Source organism: Cornus florida, unplaced genomic scaffold, assembly GCF_030987335.1.
Source record: "Cornus florida cultivar Cherokee Brave unplaced genomic scaffold, ASM3098733v1 CherokeeBrave_3.0.0_Hap2_Chr01, whole genome shotgun sequence".
Taxonomy (NCBI): Eukaryota; Viridiplantae; Streptophyta; class Magnoliopsida; order Cornales; family Cornaceae; genus Cornus; species Cornus florida.
This window is the reverse complement of record NW_026775571.1, coordinates 101,013,443-101,032,779: the sequence shown is the minus strand read 5'-3', so window position 1 is coordinate 101,032,779 and position 19,337 is coordinate 101,013,443. Positions and strand designations below refer to the sequence as shown.

Here is a 19,337-nt window from a genome sequence, read left to right as displayed (position 1 = left end):
TGGTTAATTTTGCCTTGACACTCCCTTTTCGTTAGTTGATCGTTAAAAAAAGTAAAAAGTCAGCTAATAAAAAAATGTAATGTCAAAATTACTCTTCCCCAATTTAAGTCTTTTTAATTTAGACATAAATATCAATCAAAATTAACTTAGATATATCATTTTAATTAAGGCATAAGCCATAAATCAAAAAAGTGCTGTAACCATGTGTGTAAGAATCTATAATACACTCGTGATTGGGCATCTCACGAAAAATCCCAAAAACAACATCTGATAGTCCTAATCTAATTTCCTTCATGGTTTTTCTTTAAATAAATCAAATAAAATTATTATGAAATTGATTAATATTATGAATACAATTTAACTTATTAAGCCAATAATATTACTTAATATATTTTATATAATGTTCATAATATATACTTCTTTTGTCCCAATTTAAGTGTCACTTATGGAGAATAATAAATTTTAAGGGGACATGCATTGCCTCTTTAAAAAATTATTAACTTGTCTTTTGTTTTGAATATTCAAGTTTAAAAATTTAAATTCAAATGGCATACATGAAAAGATGTGAAATATATTGTCTAAAAAAGAAAAGTGGACAATTATTTTGGGACAGATAAAAAAGAAAAACATGATACTTATTTTGAGACGGAGGAAGTATATTTTTTCTCTATTTTCTTTCTTCTTTTCTTTTCTTTTCATTTTTTTTATCTTTGCCTTCTTTCATTTTATGAGTTAATTGATTGAAAACACTGAAATATTAGTCAGCATGAAACATATAATTAACTTTACCAATCATATACCTCAATTAAACATCCAACAATACGTTAGTATAATTTCACAATATTATTTAATATATGCCTCAATTAAACATCTAACTCAATGGAAAATTAAACAAAGAAAGTCCAGGTTCATGTCATCTATGGCCTAGTTGGTCTCAAACTCACTTATGGCTAGGGCTGCAACTCAGGCAAGGCCAGCCCGAATTTACCCAAGCCCAGCCCGAAATTTTCAGGGCTTGGGCAGTGTTTTTTTGTTCTAGGTTTGGGTTTAGGTTAGATATTCTGAGTCCGAATTAAATTTGGGGCTGGGTTTGGGTTGATATTATATAAAGCCCGAAGCCCAACCCGAGCCTGAAAATGGTATATTTATTTTTAAATTATATTATTTCACAAGTGTATAATAGTTTAGTTGGTAGTGTGTTTGAAATTTTCCTTAGAGGAATGTTGTTCGAGTTCTTGTAGCTGCACAAATTTATTATTTTTAACATTTTGAATACAGAGGCGTGAGTTCATGGGCGGGCTTGGACAGGAGAAGTTAATTATGGGTTGGGCTCGGGCTCGGCTTGGACATCTCATTTTCACTAGACAAGGGTAGTTTTGGCATTATATTTTTTTAATTAGTTGATTTTTTATTTTTTAACAGTCAATTAACGAAAGGGGTGTCAAGACAAAGTTAACCAAACCTGAGGGAGAGATTTAGGGATTTTTTTTTTTTTTTTTTTTTTCACTAGTTTAATCTATAAGCAACAAAGGCAAACATGAGAGTGTGTCAAAGCATTTAACCACTTATCTTTATTTTAATAGAAAATAACAAGTAGGTCATTTAATTCATTAATGTACCTGTTTTATAATGTTTTATACGACTTTAACTTCTTCTTTCTTATCTTCTTTACTTCTTTTACTATTATTATTATTATTTTTTCGGGTGTTATACTTTTTCTGTTACAATCTAATTTATTCAATAAAGTTAACTTTTTGCAGCCCTTTCAAAACGGGAAACTTTTTTTTTTTTTGGTAAATTTTTATAGGTCCCATTAAACGAAATAATTTATTCAATAAAAATAAACTATTTTTTTCTATCAAAAGAAATAATTTTTTTAACAGTTACTTTTTTATTTTTATTTTTATTTTTATCAGTTCTAAAGAAGCAATTTATTCAACATAAATTTTTTTTTGTCTTGTCAAAAAAGATATAAAATATTAAAAATTAGTGAAAAAAGGAGAGGAAATCTTAAAGGAGTCATTTAAAAAATTATTATTATTTACTTGTAAAGTTAGGGTTAGAATTGTCATTTAATTTTAGGGTGTACTACAATTAAAAAAAAGTAAAGTGCGAATATCGCTTCCCAAGTTTTAAATTAATAAAAAAGAAAAGTGAAATTTTTCATTAAAGCAAAAAAAAACAGACTAAAGGTAAACCTATTTATCAAGTGAAATCATTATGGCTTGATGATACAATTGGATTAAAGCTCTTTTAATTATTTTTATACATTTTCAATTCATTTTTGTTTAAAAAAAATAAAAGAGCATTGTTAATTAGCCTGAGTAGTTAAACATTCATTAACACTGTTGATTCATCATATATAATAAATAAATTTTGTATATATGACCAATTAATAGTATTTGGTCAAAGGAATTTTATTCTATTCCTTGTTTAACTCCTCAACTTATAAAAAAAAATTCAAAAATAATAAAATTGACGTTGGAAGTACCTAACACTCAATAATTATTTTAAAAACTATTACTTTGTAAAGTTAAAATGTATGTAAAAACAAATTCTTCATTAAAAAGGTTTAAATGGAGTGAAAACTAATTTCAAATTTGTTTTCTATGTTGTTTTTTAGCAAATAAAAAATTCAAAAACAAAACAAAAGACGTCCTTAAAATTTCGAGGGTCAGGCGATCTCCTCCTAGTACCTAATTCCATGAGTAAAATTTTAAAAATAAAATAAAAATAAAAAAACAAAAGCATATGAACAGATGCTATTAATATTTTTAATTCTATGATAGTTAAATCCTTCAATACGTGGCAGGACAAGGATGGATGATATGTCTAGCATATCCTAACGTCAAGGACTTTCCACTGGAGTTTCTTATGGAGAAAATTATTAAAAATAAAATATGGAATACCAACTAAAGTTGCCACGTCAAACCCAACGAAGAAGGTGGTTTTGCGCCAGAATGATGCAAATTTTGTACTGCATTTTTTTAGGGACATCTGTCAATTTTATTATACATTCATTTTTTTGTTGCTCTAATATATAAAAAAAATAAATATGCGTTTTGATAAGATATAGGGGAAAAAAAAAAAAAAGGTTCAGTAATTATGAAATAAATAAAAAGAAAAAGAGAGTATACTGTAAACATCTCCTAGAACTTAGATAACTACGAAAAATAAAGAAAGAATTTAGGACATGTTTTATTTGTAATTTAAAAAAAAAAAATTTATTTTCAAATAACTGAAAATCATAAAAACGTACAAATCAAAAAACTCAGTTATAAAAAACATGTTTTCAAATAATTGTCTCTTATAAATGTTCTTGAAAGTTTTTTGTTTTATTAGTTATTGAGAATTATTTTCAGAGTTGTAACCAACCAAGTTTTAAGTTTTTATTTCAAATTACAATGTAGAAATTTTTTTTTGTTCTACCTTGTAAATAGTAATGAAAAACTAAAAATCCAATTATTATAAAAGGAAAACATAAAAGAAAAAAAAAAAAAAACAGATGATTCATAATCAGTAACTCTCATGTCATTTTCCTGGTCCCCTTCATTTCGTTTCCTACCTCATTTGCAGTCTTTGCAGACCAAATGCCATTTAAGTTATTCTTCATTTTCGTTTATTTTCTTTGCATTCTGCTTCTTTTCATTCGAAGTCCAAACTTAAACTCTAGACCTCTTCAATCTTTTGACGAGAAAAGTAAGAATTTATGCCCTTATACCTTAAATTATATAATTTGTATATATCTAAAAAAAACTATACATGATGTGATGCAATGCGTTATTTCAAAACAATACGAAGCAGTGAAGTAAATTCAAACATAATTTTTGTTTAAGAGTGATATTACAGTCTTGTGATTATTTGGATTAGATTTGAGGTTGGTACTATATTAATAAATCTAAATATAATTATTAAAGTTTTTTTTTTAGCAAGGAGTGTTTTACATCACATGAAGATAATTAGTGTTTAGATATGTGATTGACTCCGTATTGGTAGACTATTATACTTTATCAGTTTGCTGAAATATGTTCAGGTCATGTATCGTTATATATAGGATGAGGTGTAAGTTTAGACTACATATAGTTTGCACGTATCATAAAATGCAGTAAAAATCACGGTATATTTGCTAGAATTCTAGATGTAATAAGTTTTTAAACCATAGAATTGTTTAGACTAATAAATTATTTACTTATGCATTCATGATCCACGTACAATTGAGCAAGTTTATGAAAGAGAATGTTTTAAATTAGCAATTCATCTATCTTGATAATTATATTTTTTTAAATCATGTAAAACGACTGATCATTCTTTTTTAATAAAACTTAAAATGCATGAATCGAGTGGGAATTTATTCGAATATTTTTAATATATATATTGTGGTTCTATGCACTAGAATTAGGTATATTTGTTTGAAGATAAGTCATCTCTTCTTCTCGTATACAAGGGTTTCATAACTCTTTTCAATCCCATCCATTGAAAACTCTCGTACGCACTCTAAACATCTCCTACATAATTCTCAAGGTAACACCCAAATAAATGTCCCTAGTGAGATTAGAACACTTAATTATCCCATTTGGAAAGGAGGGATCGTACCATTTGTCCTAACAAGATTTGAACACTCAATCTCTCATTTGTATGGGTCCATTTGGTTAGCCATAATTTAATGATAGAAAGTGAAAGGAAAAGAAAGTAAAGTGAAGTGAAGTAAAATAAAATTTAATTTTTATTATGCATTTGGTTAGCATGATTTTTTTTAAAGAAAATTATAAGAAAATATTTTTTTATTAGTTTGGATAGCACGAGAGTAAAAATAAAATGATTTTACGTACTAAAACTAACCATACTAATTCAATATAAAGTAATATACATAGCATAAAAAATATATATACAATTGGGTTATGCATAAATATATATATATATATGTGTGTGTGTGTGTGTGTGTGTGTCCAAATTGAATATTTTTATTTATTATTTTTTAAAAAAGTTTGCCATATATATTAGGACTCTACTACTACTTTATTAGATTAGCTCATTTTTATTTTTTTTTTTTAGTGTGAAGAAGAGTCTTAATTTAAAGAATCATGAAATCGTAACCTAATAACAGAATTATACTATATCGATAAAGAAAGAGAATAATGAATAAATAACTAGTAAGGGCATAATAGGGAATTAAAATATAATGATACAACTTTTACAGGAAACTATAACTTTCCCCTTGAAGGAAACATTTTTAGGAAAATCAATAGTTGTGAGAATATTACTTTTCAGAAAAATTTATTTTTCACACTAATCAAACTGCTAAATTTTTTTAAAAATATTGTTTCTTTTCATTTCTTACAAGTTCATGCTAACCAAAAATGATGCATTTGGTGTACAGGAATAAAATGGATTGCAAGTGAGAACGGAATGGAATAGAATGATCATTCTTATTCTATTGTTTGGTTGCAAAAATGAAATATATATGGACTAATGTAAATTTTAGAAAATAATGAAATTCAAATTGAATTTTTCAAAATACCCCTGTTAGTGACAAATAATTTTAATTGACAAAATAACGTTAAGAAATGGTGGCAATGGTTGATGGTGGTGGATGTGGAAAATGGTAGTAGTGTAAGTGGTAGTGTTGGAAGGCGGTGGTGGCGAAAGGTAGCAAGGTGTTGGTAGAAGGTAGTGGTAGTGGTAGTGGCAGTGGCGGTTGTCGTAATGGTGGAAGATGTCAGTGTAGGTAATGATGGTGGAAGGTAGTGACGGTGGCTGTGGTAGTGGAAGACGAAAATGGTGGCAGTGCCGATGGAAGACGACAATGGTGGCGGCGGCGGTGGAAGATGACAATGGTGGTGTTGGAAGGCAGTGGTGGAGGTGGAGGTGGCAGCGGTGGTGGTGATGGAAGCCGGAGGTGGTATTGGTAGTGGTGGAAGTGGAGGTGGCGATGGTGGTGGTGGTGATGAAAGTCGGTGGTGGTACATGTAGATGTGGCGGTGGCGGAAGGTGGTGGCGGTGGCGATGGAAGTCGATGGTAGTGGCGGTGGAGGTGGCATTGGTGGTAGAGGTGGATGTGTAGGCTAGGTGGCGGTGGAGGTAATGGTGGTGATAGAAGTCGGCGGAGGTGGAGATGGGGGCTGCGGAGGTGGTGGAAGGTGGTGGTGGGGTGATTGAAGTTGGTGGTGGTAGTGGTAGAGGTGGCGGCGGTGTAATTAGTAGTAGAATAGATTTTCATTACAATGGAATGGTCAATCTCACTTTAAATTGCATACCAAACAAAAGACGGTTAAAATGGACATTCTATTCTATTTTATTCATACACACCAAACATAACATAAATGAAAGATCATACCTTTAGGCTAAAGAAAAAATATGTGTAAAATAGTATAAAAGAAAAATGATTTTTAAACCAATATTTCAACCAAGTAAAAAAGAAAAATGATTTTTAAACCAATATTTCAACCAAAATGTTTTATAAACGAATGATGACATTTTGAGTGCTGTTAGATTAATATGGTGGAATACTTTATTTTATTTCTATCATGACAACAAAATTCACACACATTTTCCATTTAGAGTATCTTGGGATATCTAAATTCAATAATAAAATCATAATAGAAGGTAAAAAATACTATTTACATGGCATTAAAAGGTGAGATTCAGGTAATGATACACCTTTTACATCTATCAATAGTTATTTTGCAAATGCATGTCCACCACCTCACACGTTTGGAAGTTTCCACCAAGGAGAGATCAGATACGAATTGAAGATGCAATAATAAAAAATATCCAAAAGATTACCTAGGAAAGTGTAAATTAGCAAATCGTCTTAGTGGAATTGGTGACATAAGTACCATGTTATATATTTATATATAATGATATGATTCGTATAGTGGCAGCCACTAATAATTAGCCACTAATAATTAGTATCAATTAGATAATTAAATCTAAAGTTGGCTCTTAATCGAGTTTATTACATAGCTCAATTAAGCTAACAAACCAACCCTCCATAGCAACAATAAAAGACAAGGTGAAATAACTAAATCTCATTGTCCCTACAAAAGAAGTAATTGATTAGATTAATCTTATAAGTGTACATTTTTTGGCTTGGACGGTTGTAGTATAATTAACCTATAATTTTCATTTGGACATATGCGATTTTTAGGCATGAAATTGATGGGTGACCCGCCCATATCTAGTACGAATCAAAATTCATTTTATTTATTTTTAATTTATTTAAATTTCATACTTTAATTTTCATTTAAATTCGAATTTTTAAGGTTGGTCTAATATGGTTTTCTAGATCAATCACAATTCATTTCAGATTTTGATGTGATTGTACATGAAAAATGAACGGGTTAACTTGAAAACCGATCTACAACAAACTTATTTTAATGCATATATTTAGTTATAATAAAATTTATAAAAAGAAAAAGTGGTAAGACAACATAATTTAATGAAACTTAATTTTCTTTTTATTTAATATGTAAACTCTAAAAAATATAAAAGTTTGACAGCATGAACTTAACCTAATACTATTGTATGGGAACTAATGTGTGATTGGGTTCGTTCTAATACCATTTATAGGGTTGGACATTTGTCATCTCTAATTCAAAATTTTAAATTATTAAATAGTACTACAAATTCACTTTTATAAAACCAAGACCTTATCCATTTGACCGCTAACACCCCTAACAACAAAATAAGAAAATGATGTTAGAGTAAGTGGTGTAGGCAACACAAGTTATCTATTTACTTTTTAAAAAGTAGAGTGTCACGTAAGCTAAAAAGTGATGATGTAGTACTCTACTTTTTTTTATGCATATGTTCCATGATGTGAAACCCAATTATCTCATAATCTATTTATTATTTTATTTATTTAATTTAAAAATAAAATAAAAAATTTGAATTTGAATTTAATAATTTTTTGTCTTCTTCTTAACGGTTATATTCCCAACGGTTATATTTCAATTTCTATATAAAACACTCATTCTATCTTCTTTCAATTATGAAATCCACTTATTTGCATTCTCAAGTCCATTATTTGTTATTTCAATTTCTATATAAATAACTCATTCTATCTTTTTTTAATTCTATATTCTTTCAATTATCAAGTCCACTTCTTTGCATTCTCAAGCCCATTCTCTATTCTTTGAGTCTTCATATTTTTTATACAAAAAAATAATGGTTTCATCGTCACGAGATATACCTGTCTCTGAGTCTATTTTTCCATTGAATTCGTCAGATTCAGATGGGGAAGATATTTTTGAAATCCATCGAAAAAGGATGAACGATGTGAGCAAATTATTATCGCCTGATAGGGTGCGGGCATTATTTCAACCTCGTAAGAGAAAGTATATTAAATGTGATCGAGAGGAGGCAGCACAACAGCTATTCCGATATTACTTTGCTGAAAATCCGATTTATCCACCAAACATATTTCGTAGAAGGTTTCGGATGCGACGAGAGTTATTTTTTCGCATTTTGAACGGTGTTACAACATATGACGAATGGTTCATCCAGAAACCCAATGCCCTCGGTCGTATGGGGTTTACTCCTATACAGAAGATGACTGCTGCGATTCGTATACTCGCATATGAAATTTCAGCTGATCTTTGTGACGAGTATATAAAGATTTCTGAGCGCATTGCGATCGAAAGCTTGAAGAGGTTTTGTGATGCTATAATTGCTGTGTATGCGGAGTAGTACTAACGCTCACCAAATGCAGATGACATTGCACGTCTACTTCGAGAAGGGGAAGAGAGAGGTTTTCCAGGTATGCTTGGCTCTATAGATTGTATGCATTGGGAATGGAAGAACTGGCCCACAGCATGGCATGGCATGGCACGCATACGGGAAAAAACCATAAACCTACCCTCATATTGGAGGCCGTTGCATCGAAAAATCTATGGATCTGGCATGCTTTCTTTAGTATGGCTGGTTCACACAATGACTTGAATGTTCTCGATCATTCCCCAGTATTCAAGAGCATGATTAATGGTTCAATGCCTCCAGTTAATTACGTGGTGAATGGACATTGGCGTACAATGGGGTATTACCTATCTGATGGTATATATCCTAAGTGGGCAACTTTGATACAGACCATCCCGCACCCAACAATAGTCAAAGAGAAATTATTTGCTAACAAACAAGAAGCTGTTAGGAAGGATGTAGAACAGGCGTTCAGCGTGTTGTAGATGAGGTGGGCTATAACGCATCAACCGGTATTTTATTGGAATACAAAAGATCTAAACAAGATAATGCAAACGTGCATCATATTACACAATATGATCATTGAAGACGAGGGCGAACACATTTTGCAATGGACACCTCCGACAGATGACCCAATCTCCCTTCCACATTACGTTTGAAACCCATCAATGTTGGCGGCACACATTTCGTTTCGCCTAAGTAGGATTCGTAATAGATCAGACAATACCGATCTTAGGAGAGATCTCATGGAACATTTGTGGAATCAATTTGGTAATAAAGATGTTTAAATTTGTTGTAGTAGAATAAAATGTAATTTTCATATTACTGATGAATAAACAATATTTTAAAAATTATTCATTTCGATATAGATGAATGTTAAAAAAAAATATTGAGAGAGAGAATTATTGAAGGTGAAAATTATTGAAGACGAAATATAATATTTATAGGCTAAAAATATAACCGTTTGAATTTAATGGAACGTTTGGAAGTAAATTGAGCCGTTGTTGCCTTTTGCTTTTTTGCCTTCAATCAAATTCATTAAACAAAGGAAAAAAAAGAATGGAGCATTCTCTAAAGGCAGCTCTATCAGTGGACAATAGCTTAGACAATGACTGTAGGTCCCACAAGAGATATACTCCACTTCTTTTACCACACCGCCCATTTCTCTATGCTAACGGACACATTTCTACTTTAAACATAATGCCGCCCCGGATGCTCTTAGTGAGTGAAAGTAGTAAAATGAATAAAAGAAATATAAATATACACACACATATATTTGCATGCATTTTTTAGTTATAATAAGCAATCTAAAAAGAAAAGTATCAATACAATATAATTTTTTCATTGAAGAATATTAAAATATTTTGATTAGAATCTTAATGCAAGAAGTATGGATATAGATTATAGACACGAGACATGAACATGGATATAAAAATATGTCAAAATTTTAAAAAGCAATGCACATGGATGTAACTAATATTTGAATATAAAATTTTACTTATATATTTATTGAATAAGATAATTGTAAAATTTAATTAATTTATATTAAAATTATAGAAGTGAAGCTATTATATATATATATATATATATATATATATAGTTATTTTAAATTTTGGCATGTGTTTAATGTCAAACATTTAAAGAAAAAGAGATTAAATATTATAATGTATGTTGATAATGTTATTAATAGAGTAGTTATATTCAAATTAAACACTTGCAGTGAATTGCTTGGAATAAATTTTAATTGATTATTTATACCAAATATAACTAAATTAAGGGTTTCACTTTCTTATTTGTTATATAATTGATCAATTAAAAAAGTAGGTCTAGCAATTATAATTATTTAGTGTAAGAATTATTTTCTTTTTTAATATTGTGGTGTGTTTTTTATATAAGTGGATAAATATTATTTATTTTTAAAATATGAATAAAAAAATATATTAAACACATGTTTAAGAGTATTCACGAATTGTCCGTATTCAAGACCAACCCAACACTCATTTTGAGCCTTCAAGCTTAATAAATCTTACTACTTTTATAATATTTTCTTTTATTTTAATATGCAAACTCCTAAAACAAAAAAAAAAATGAAAATATCTTTCATTTCAGAACTTTTTTCAACACTTTCCTTCTAACCAAACAATGAGGCAATAAAGGGAAAGGGAAAGGACAAACTCTCTGGTTCCAATGGGAGCAGTGGGGCCCACTCTTGCTTTGCGATTTATCCCAAAATTCTAGCTCCTCCACTTCCACTCCCACTCCCACCTCCAACTCCACCTCGTCCGCATGTTGATTAGGGTTCTTTCATCCTTATGTAATAACCATTACATACATCTGTATATATAATTATATATACACATATATATCTACTCGCAGAGAATTGCTCTCCACCTCTCTCTGTCTCCGCTCTCCTCCCGCCAATTTCGCATCCCGGTAAGTATGTCATTTACTACATCAATATCTATCTTTTTGTTCAATATTTTTTCAGTGTTTTTCTCAGTCAAGACTTTGCGGTTTAATTGTTCTTTCTTCGATTTAGCTCTTTGACTTCGAAAGATCTGTTGAAAAACTTGAAGATTTAGTGTTTTCTGGATAATTATAAGGAAATACTCCATGGTTTGAAATGCTTGATGATAATATAGGCATCGTTTGACTACAATTCTGCAAAAAAGTACTTTTCTTGGTATTCCAAAGCGAATTTGCTTTTGTTTTTGCTCTTTAGAAGTGAGAAAAGCACTTTTGAAAATGCCACAAGAGAAATTCCGTACCTTTTCGGTTGCTAATAGTAAAAAAAATCTTTACAGGACCATGTTTTTACTCGTAATAAATGTGGGCTAGTTTTTTCAAACTGAGATTTCAATTATCATCATGAAGTTGTTGGATATTGTTTTCTGAAATAAAGATATTTGTGGTCCTTTACTTCTAATATTCTTCAAATCTTCTCTCTGATTGCAAGGAATACAATTGTAGAAAAGCATCAAACCCAAAGACCCTTCCTTTTCACTCACTATTTCTTATCCACTAAAACCTAAAATTTACATCACTTCCAGAACTCCTTGGGAATTGGGGGTCATTCTTTGCCCTCAGTATTTAGTTTTACTTCTTCTGAAATGGGAATTACTTGTAATTGTTGGTTTTATAAGGGTGTTTAACTCTTTGTAGTATCCTGTTTTATACCCTTTGTTAGCCTTGTGAAGAAGTGCTAGCGAGTGTACCCTGTACAGCTAGCTATATATATGAGTGGTCCTTTCCTCTTATTGAATTAGAAATACGGAGTATTAATTTGGCTTCTATTTGATACATATAGGTTCTGTAATCATCCAGTGGGATAGTGGTGTATTTAAGATATTGAGTTTAAAGACTAAGAGATTTGTTGTTGCTAGGAGATAAAAAGTCGAACAGATCGTATAGGTTTGTCCTCTATTTGTGTCTTGGACGCAGTCTAGCTCCAGTGCCTGCTGAAACATGGGTCACTCGTGCGATTTTTGTGGGGAGGAAAGATCCATGGTGTATTGCCGATCTGATGCTGCTTGCTTATGTTTGTCCTGCGACCGGAATGTTCATTCTGCAAATGCCCTTTCCAGGCGCCACTCAAGGACCCTTGTGTGTGAAAAATGCAAGTCCCAACCCGCAATAGTCAGGTGTGTTGAAGAGAATATCTCACTTTGTCAAAATTGTGATTGGATTGGGCATGCCGGATCTAATTCAGGTTCAGAACACAAGAGGCAGACTATTAATTGTTACTCTGGTTGCCCTTCAGCAGCAGAACTTTCAAGGATCTGGTCGTTTGTTTCAGAATTTCCTTCTGTTGATGATTCTAATTGTGAGCAGGGATTTGGTTTAATGAGCTTGACTGATAAGAGTGGTAGTAACTGCTTGCAGCCACTGGCAAATAACAACACAACAGGTGAAGCTGTGGCTGGTGGAATGTATGATATGGGAAATAAAGATAATAGTAGTTTTTGGATAGAATCATCTTCAGTGAATGCTAAAAATCACATCCCATCTGTTGTTAACCGGCCCACTGGATCCTTAAAATCAGCAATTGCCAAGGTGAGTTCTGATTATTTTTTTTCGCTTTTGTACAATCTACCTGCTTTACACTATTGCAAAACAAAGATATTTTGGGGAATGGGCCCCCTTGTTCAACTGGTATTACACAAGAGGTATATTTATGGTTTGCTTGCTATTGGATGGTGGTAGAATGTGGATTTGTTGATGTTGCTGTTTATTTATTTATGTTAAATTGCTTTATTTATTTTTATTTTTATTTTTGTTATAAAAAATGAATTTATAAGATATCATTCGAACTATCATTGCCCTTGTTTAAAATGACAAGAAGTGGTCACTTATACATAAAGTAATTTTCTATCATAAGATTGTTGCCTAAAGTACGAGTAACATGTATGTTTGAAGTTTGAACAAGGAAATCCAAAGATTATTATTATTATTTTTTTATTTGTTTTTCTTTTCGTCAAAAGAGATCTTTTAGCCTAAATTCATCCTTTTGTAGATCCTATTCCTCCGCATTGGTACTTTTGACTATTACTGTTGGTCGACTAGAATTGCTATGATCAAACAGGTGTATACTCCTTGCTATATTTAGTCTTGATTGATGTCTGCACTTTTGTTTTGAGATGCAATTTGTTGAAATACTTGAGCCTATATGTTGATAAGAGCATTTGAGTGGTGTCTTGCATTTATTTTGGATATATGCAAAATTGGTAGAGTACTACCATTGAGCACCTCCAGTTTAGCAGATCATGGTAGTACAATTTTTTAATTTAGCGGAGACTTAGCTTCCATATTATCATTTTGCAGTCGCCCTTCCATGTTTTACAGTTCTTCAGGAGTCATTCCCCATCAATCATGCTTGAGGAAGCCTCGAACTCTTTTGGTTCAAGATCTATATTTTGGAATGATCAATTGCTATATTTGACATTATTTCATTTTGTGGCTGTTTTGTATCGTGGAATGATTGTGCTTTTCTCTAAACCTGGGTGCTAGCTATGGTGGTTATGATATTTGGTTAGAACAGAGGACACACTGTTCGATGCCTTCTACATTAGGGAAATGTATAAAGGAGATACTCTCCATATTTACCATATCTGGGATTAACTTAAGTACATGTGAATTGAAGGCAATAATAAGCTTTTTGTGGTGTGTGCTCATCTGTATGTTTGTGGGTGTGCGCCATTAGCATGCAGATGTTTGTGCATGTTTTTTTTCCCTTAAACATGCTTGAAGAAGTTATATCTTTAACTGCAATAATTTTTCTTTTCTTAATCAATACGCAGCCATGCTGCTCTGAAATAAAAGATTTTGAGCTTTGTGATGATGATGATTTCTACAAAGACTTCAATATGGCTGATATTGACTTGAGTTTGGAGAACTATGAAGAACTTTTTGGCGTATCTCAAAATGAATCCCAACAGCTCTTGGAGAATGGTGGAATTGATAGCTTATTTGGAATTGAGGATATGATGGGTGCTGATACCAATACACAATCTTTTTATGCTGCTGAGGTTCTCCCTATAACTCGTTATTGCATATACTATTTTTTCATTCTTTTTGCCTCACTTTTGATTTTCATTTTTGCTCGGCTCTTTTCAGTTTTCAAGAGTGTTATTTTAATGTTAAGTTTTTAAGATATTGTTTGAATAAGCTAGAGAATTCATGTTACATGAATAATCTCTCCCGTCTACAAACGTGTTTTGTCAGTTGGCGATAAACATGAACGGTATCAACTTTTTTTTCATATTGGTATGTTATTCTCAGGATAACATTAAAGAGTTCCTTTTTTTTTTTTTTTTCCTCTTCTCAAAAGTAATTCATCTTATCTCTAATTTATGACAAAAACAAGCAAAGATTTCGTCCTTGTATTTTTAAAATGAAATAAATCCAAGCTGATAGCAAAACATTCACTTTGGAGGTAGATCAATAATCAATTGCATTTGCCTGGCAACAAGGCCAAAAACAGGTTAAACTATTGAAATCATTGAGGATATTTAGTTTTTGCAGTTAGCACTCTAATTTAAAATGGATACTGTAAATTAAATTTGATTTTCTCAATTGCTGCAAGAGCATCTTATTAAGTATTTTTCGAATGTGATGGCTTTTTCCAATGGGGGTTCCCTCATTTTAATGCCATTTGCAGCAGCTGCTTATCAAAAATTGCTTAGCAAAGATGTGATCACGGTTATAGTAGAATAAGTATGATCTAAAATGAAGCTAGAGAAGGTTTTTTAAATCTTTGCTGACTTCAGTAATTATTTGTGAATTCCCAAAATGTATGATTTGGTTTTATTGTAGGTTTTAGATTTCTCAAAATTAAAAAAGGGAAGTACCAAGTCTTTGTAGTGTCACTGTGGAAAGCACAATTGACAATGTGATGGAGAGTACTTCTGAATTGCAAGTTTCCACTTTTTCTAGGCGTTTTTATTGAATGTTGGATGGAAAGGTGCTTGCAGTGTATATCTCCTTTTAAAGTTGTTTTGAAGTCCTCACTTTCATCTTGGGTTACTTTAAATTATTGGGCAATGATCATGGACAAAGGTGCACAGATTCTCTAGAAAGTAGATCATTCCTATTCCCTAACTAAAGCTGGCAATGGTTTGGTTTTAGAATGCTTTTAGTTGGATGTCAGTTCTATTAATACACTGCTTGCTTACTTTTGGCTATGCTGGGCTGCTTAAACTTTGTTAGCTTATTCTTGATGTAAGAATTGAATCAATTTTTTGTCATGCAACATAATGGCATCCCTTGAGATCACCCCCCATCCTAGTATAAAAAGGCTCTATTGTGAGGTTTGATGGGATCTAGAAGACTAGAACACTGGGCTAATAGGATGGCATCCATCCAGGGCTTCAAGGCAATTGGTTTAGGCGTTCATGCTTGACTTCTTTGGATCTCGTGTCTGATATTCATTAAGCCTGAGAATTTTGCAGTTACTTGACTCTTGACCATTTTTAGTACACTTTGCATGCAACTCTTATAAAGTTTATGCCCCATCAATCTTTTCTATTATCTCCCCCGCCCGCCATCCCCTCCTCTTGTAAGTAGGATTCATAACCTAAATCCAGTGACATCAGCAGGTTCAATTGCCACTGATCATACCTTATCTAAAAGAGCCTTTTTCGCTACTCTTGTAAAGTTTATGCCCCATCAATCTTTTCTATTATCTCCCCCGCCCGCCATCCCCTCCTCTTGTAAGTAGGCTTCATAACCTAAATCCAGTGACATCAGCAGGTTCAATTGCCACTGATCATACCTTATCTAAAAGAGCCTTTTTTGGCTAAACTAATAATGGATGATGACGGCATATAAATCAAAAGGGATTTCTTCTTTGTATCTTTATGACATGAAATGTCTGAATCCACTCTCTATAAAACAGTTACTTTTTTCTAATAATTATATTGTATATATGGAGATAAGATATATAAAAGAAAGAAACTAGAAACTCTTCAAAAGTTAAACTTGTACGTGAACATAGGTTTTATTGGTTTCAGAGTTTGATAACCTCCAAGCAGATTGAACTTGGCATGACGATGAGTTAAAGAATAAAGATATGGTTTCCAGTGCAGCTTACCCAGTCTCAAATCAGGGCATCTCTTGAGGCACCTAAAAATCTATTCAAATCATGCGAGTAGAACATAAAGACATATTCATGCTGCACCACAGTGTTCTTGAATATATCAACCAAAACAAATACTATAAAGTAAAACTTTAGACCACGGAATCAAACTGATATTAGACTTGCATTTACTGTAGAAGTAATGCAGTTACAGGAAGCAAAATAAGATCTTATCCATATTTATACCATCTAGCGCGGACCATTTCAGGAACTTACTTCCATTAGCAGATTACTACATGGAGGTAAAGTTGTGTATGAAAGTGTAACTGATATTTATCTAGAAGGACTTTTGTCATAGAATTTGAATGAGATTCACATAGCATTGTTTAGATGCAATATTTCGGAGTTGTGGACTTTAAATTGTTACATTTTACCTTTTTATTTTTTCATTTGAGCTTCCTATGACCTCCATGGGGTAGTTGGCTTGACATAAGGCCTCTGCGCATGACTCAGAGGCCTCATGTTCAATTCCTGAAGGTGTCAACCTGTGATTTGGTGGTGATTGCAGGTATCAGAAAGGATTATTCCTGCCCCCAAAGAGGGTGGGGACACCCTCCATTATCTAAAAAAAGAATAGGACATCGTGATGCATTTATCACATGAGTTAACAGAATTTGTATAGCGTGGCTTAGATACAACGTTTTGGAGTTCTGGACTTGGAGTTGATACATTGGAGCCTTATTTTTTTTTGTTCTAAAATCTTTATAAATTTAAATTCCCCATTTAAGCTTGTTCTTGATAAACCCAGATTCTGAAAATGACAAACCTTTTGCGTACCATAGTATATCTCTATAATGTAAACATGAAAATGATATTAAGGGTTCTCTGGTTAGAATCTATGATTTTTCTTAGTTCGAAGGTTGACTTGGCTTACAGATTGAATTTGGTGGAATTTTGTACTTTTGTATGGCGATATGGTGTGATAATTGGGCTTTACTGAGGATTCCAAGGTGCATGGAGTGTCCTTATTCTCATGATTCTATCTGCAAATTGGCAACGGAAGTTTTTGTTGTTTGTGCATGAATTTTTCTCTTTCGGAATGAGGAAATAAAATTCTTTGAATTTTTGCAGATGTAATGGAAAATATTTTAAATACATGTTTGTTTCATAACATCTTGTATACCAAGGCAGCATTTCTGGCTTTTGAATTGACATTTTAAAACAATTCGAGTAATCCGTAGAATGGAAGTTACAATGTATCAATCATCCTTTTTATCATTGGTGTCAAGATGTTTATAAGTTGGCATTTGCTGCAATATACTTATGGATCAACTAAATTTTCTATCCCAGGGCTCCTCTGCTGTACAAATTAAATCACAGCCGGCATGCAGCAATCCAGCATCTGCTGATTCAATGATTAGTTGTAAAACTGATCCAAATCTTTGTTTCCCAAGGCAAGCATATTCTAACCTCTCAGTCTCATTCTCCGCCCTCACTGGCGAGAGTACTTCTGGAGATTATCAAGATTGTGGGGTGTCTTCAATGCTTCTAATGGGGGAACCTCCATGGCATAACCCTGAAAATCCATCTCCATCAGCTGACAGGGATAGTGCTGTCTTACGCTACAAGGAGAAGAAGAAGACACGCAAGTAAGTACAAAAGTTTTATATAGATGCATATAAAGTATCACAAGTTTTGCAGCACACATGTAATTCAGTCGTCTTTGAAGAAGTATCTTTTTAACTTTGTCTGTACACTGCATTACTGCACTTATATAGAACAGCATATTGATGAGTTCCATTAGATATGCAAACTTCCTCTTTTCTGCATAATCCAGAAGTCCTCCTTCTTACTGCTAATTTCTAAACAGGTTTGATAAAAAAGTAAGGTATGCTTCCCGCAAGGCAAGGGCTGATGTGAGGAAGCGGGTCAAGGGACGTTTTGTGAAGGCTGGTGATGCATATGATTATGATCCCTTATGCGATACAAGAACCTACTGAGTGTACAGTTAATGTCTATTTGGAAGGGAAAGAAGCATAAAGTTATTACGGAGTGTTGATTATATATCAATCTCTTTTTGATGAAAGATTGGATGGAGGCGGCTGAAGCAATCTGTTCAAAATTTGATTTGAAGGAGTTGGTTGAAAGTGCTCAAAAATGAAAAATTTGAAGGCTTGGAAATTATGGGGTGATGAGAGGTGAAACTGGCTGTGCCCCCTCTTAGCTTCTTTTTCAAGTGGTATTTCTGATTTATCGGGGTTGTGGAGTCACATGAGCAAAATCCATTTTCTCGCTTTATGATTTATTTCGTATGTTTCTGTGTCTCTGTCTCTGTCTGTCTGTCTCTCTCTCCCCATCATCAGGACTGGAAGTTGCTTACCAGGTTATAACGAGTGCTGGTGTACAAAGATGAAGTCCGAAGATAATATTTGGTCAAAACATGTTTGTAAAAATATTCCCTTTTGTTATTTGGGACATGTAGCAAAAGGTTGTAATGTAACTCGAGAGGAACATGATTGATATGTATATGGCTGAGAGGAACTTAGTCTTTAGTAATTCAATTTAACAGAACGATTTGTTTTTGTGAGGAAAATAAAATAAAAAAAAATGTATGTAAAAAAAAAACATAATTGTAATTCCATAAATGTCTTATATGCTATAATATATGTTAATGTGATTGTAAATATTCTAGTTGGGACTTCTGGATGCTGATAGTTACTTTTGTAAACATTGTTCACTTAGAGAGACTATCTTCAGTTGTCCTTGCATGGCTGAAAAATAATCTGTGCACTTGGAAACTGAAACTGCAAGTTTGATATGCTACGCTGCTCTTGACAGGATTGTAAGATACTAGAAAGTATGATGTAGGATGATCAGATTTTGTTGGTTATATTCGTGACTGTGACAACTGAAACTGCAACTTTGTACTGATCGGATGATATGCTAACAAGTACTCTTGATCTCTAGCATTTTCTTGTAAAAGCTGAGACTAGGGAGAGGCTCTTCATGAGTTCTTTTGCAGTATCTTTGCTGTGGACGTGGTTAAAAATCATGTGTCAACGTTAAAAGA

The 19,337-nt window shown here is 32.4% G+C and overlaps 1 protein-coding gene across 2 annotated transcripts; it reads left to right on the top strand.

The window, feature by feature from the left end:
* The first annotated feature begins 10,849 nt into the window (after nucleotides 1-10,849).
* On the top strand, nucleotides 10,850-18,953 carry LOC132309435 (zinc finger protein CONSTANS-LIKE 9-like). Of its 2 annotated transcripts, none has more exons than XM_059807753.1 (5): nucleotides 10,850-11,127; nucleotides 12,078-12,747; nucleotides 13,992-14,219; nucleotides 17,618-17,916; nucleotides 18,138-18,953. In XM_059807753.1, the coding sequence occupies exons 2-5, from the start codon at nucleotides 12,160-12,162 to the stop codon at nucleotides 18,265-18,267; spliced, it is 1,245 nt and encodes a 414-aa protein (XP_059663736.1). In that variant the 5' UTR covers nucleotides 10,850-11,127; nucleotides 12,078-12,159; the 3' UTR covers nucleotides 18,268-18,953. The 2 variants fall into 2 exon arrangements, with proteins under 2 accessions (XP_059663736.1, XP_059663730.1); XM_059807747.1 differs by having other exon boundaries at nucleotides 12,002-12,747.
* The last annotated feature ends 384 nt before the right edge of the window (nucleotides 18,954-19,337 follow it).

Coding starts and splice junctions, on each gene's coding strand:
- LOC132309435 (XM_059807753.1), top strand. CDS start 12,160: ATGGGTCACTCGTGCGATTTTTGTGGGGAGGAAAGATCCATGGTGTAT. Junction 12,748..13,991: donor TAAAATCAGCAATTGCCAAG/GTGAGTTCTGAT, acceptor ATCAATACGCAG/CCATGCTGCTCTGAAATAAA. Junction 17,917..18,137: donor GAGAAGAAGAAGACACGCAA/GTAAGTACAAAA, acceptor ATTTCTAAACAG/GTTTGATAAAAAAGTAAGGT.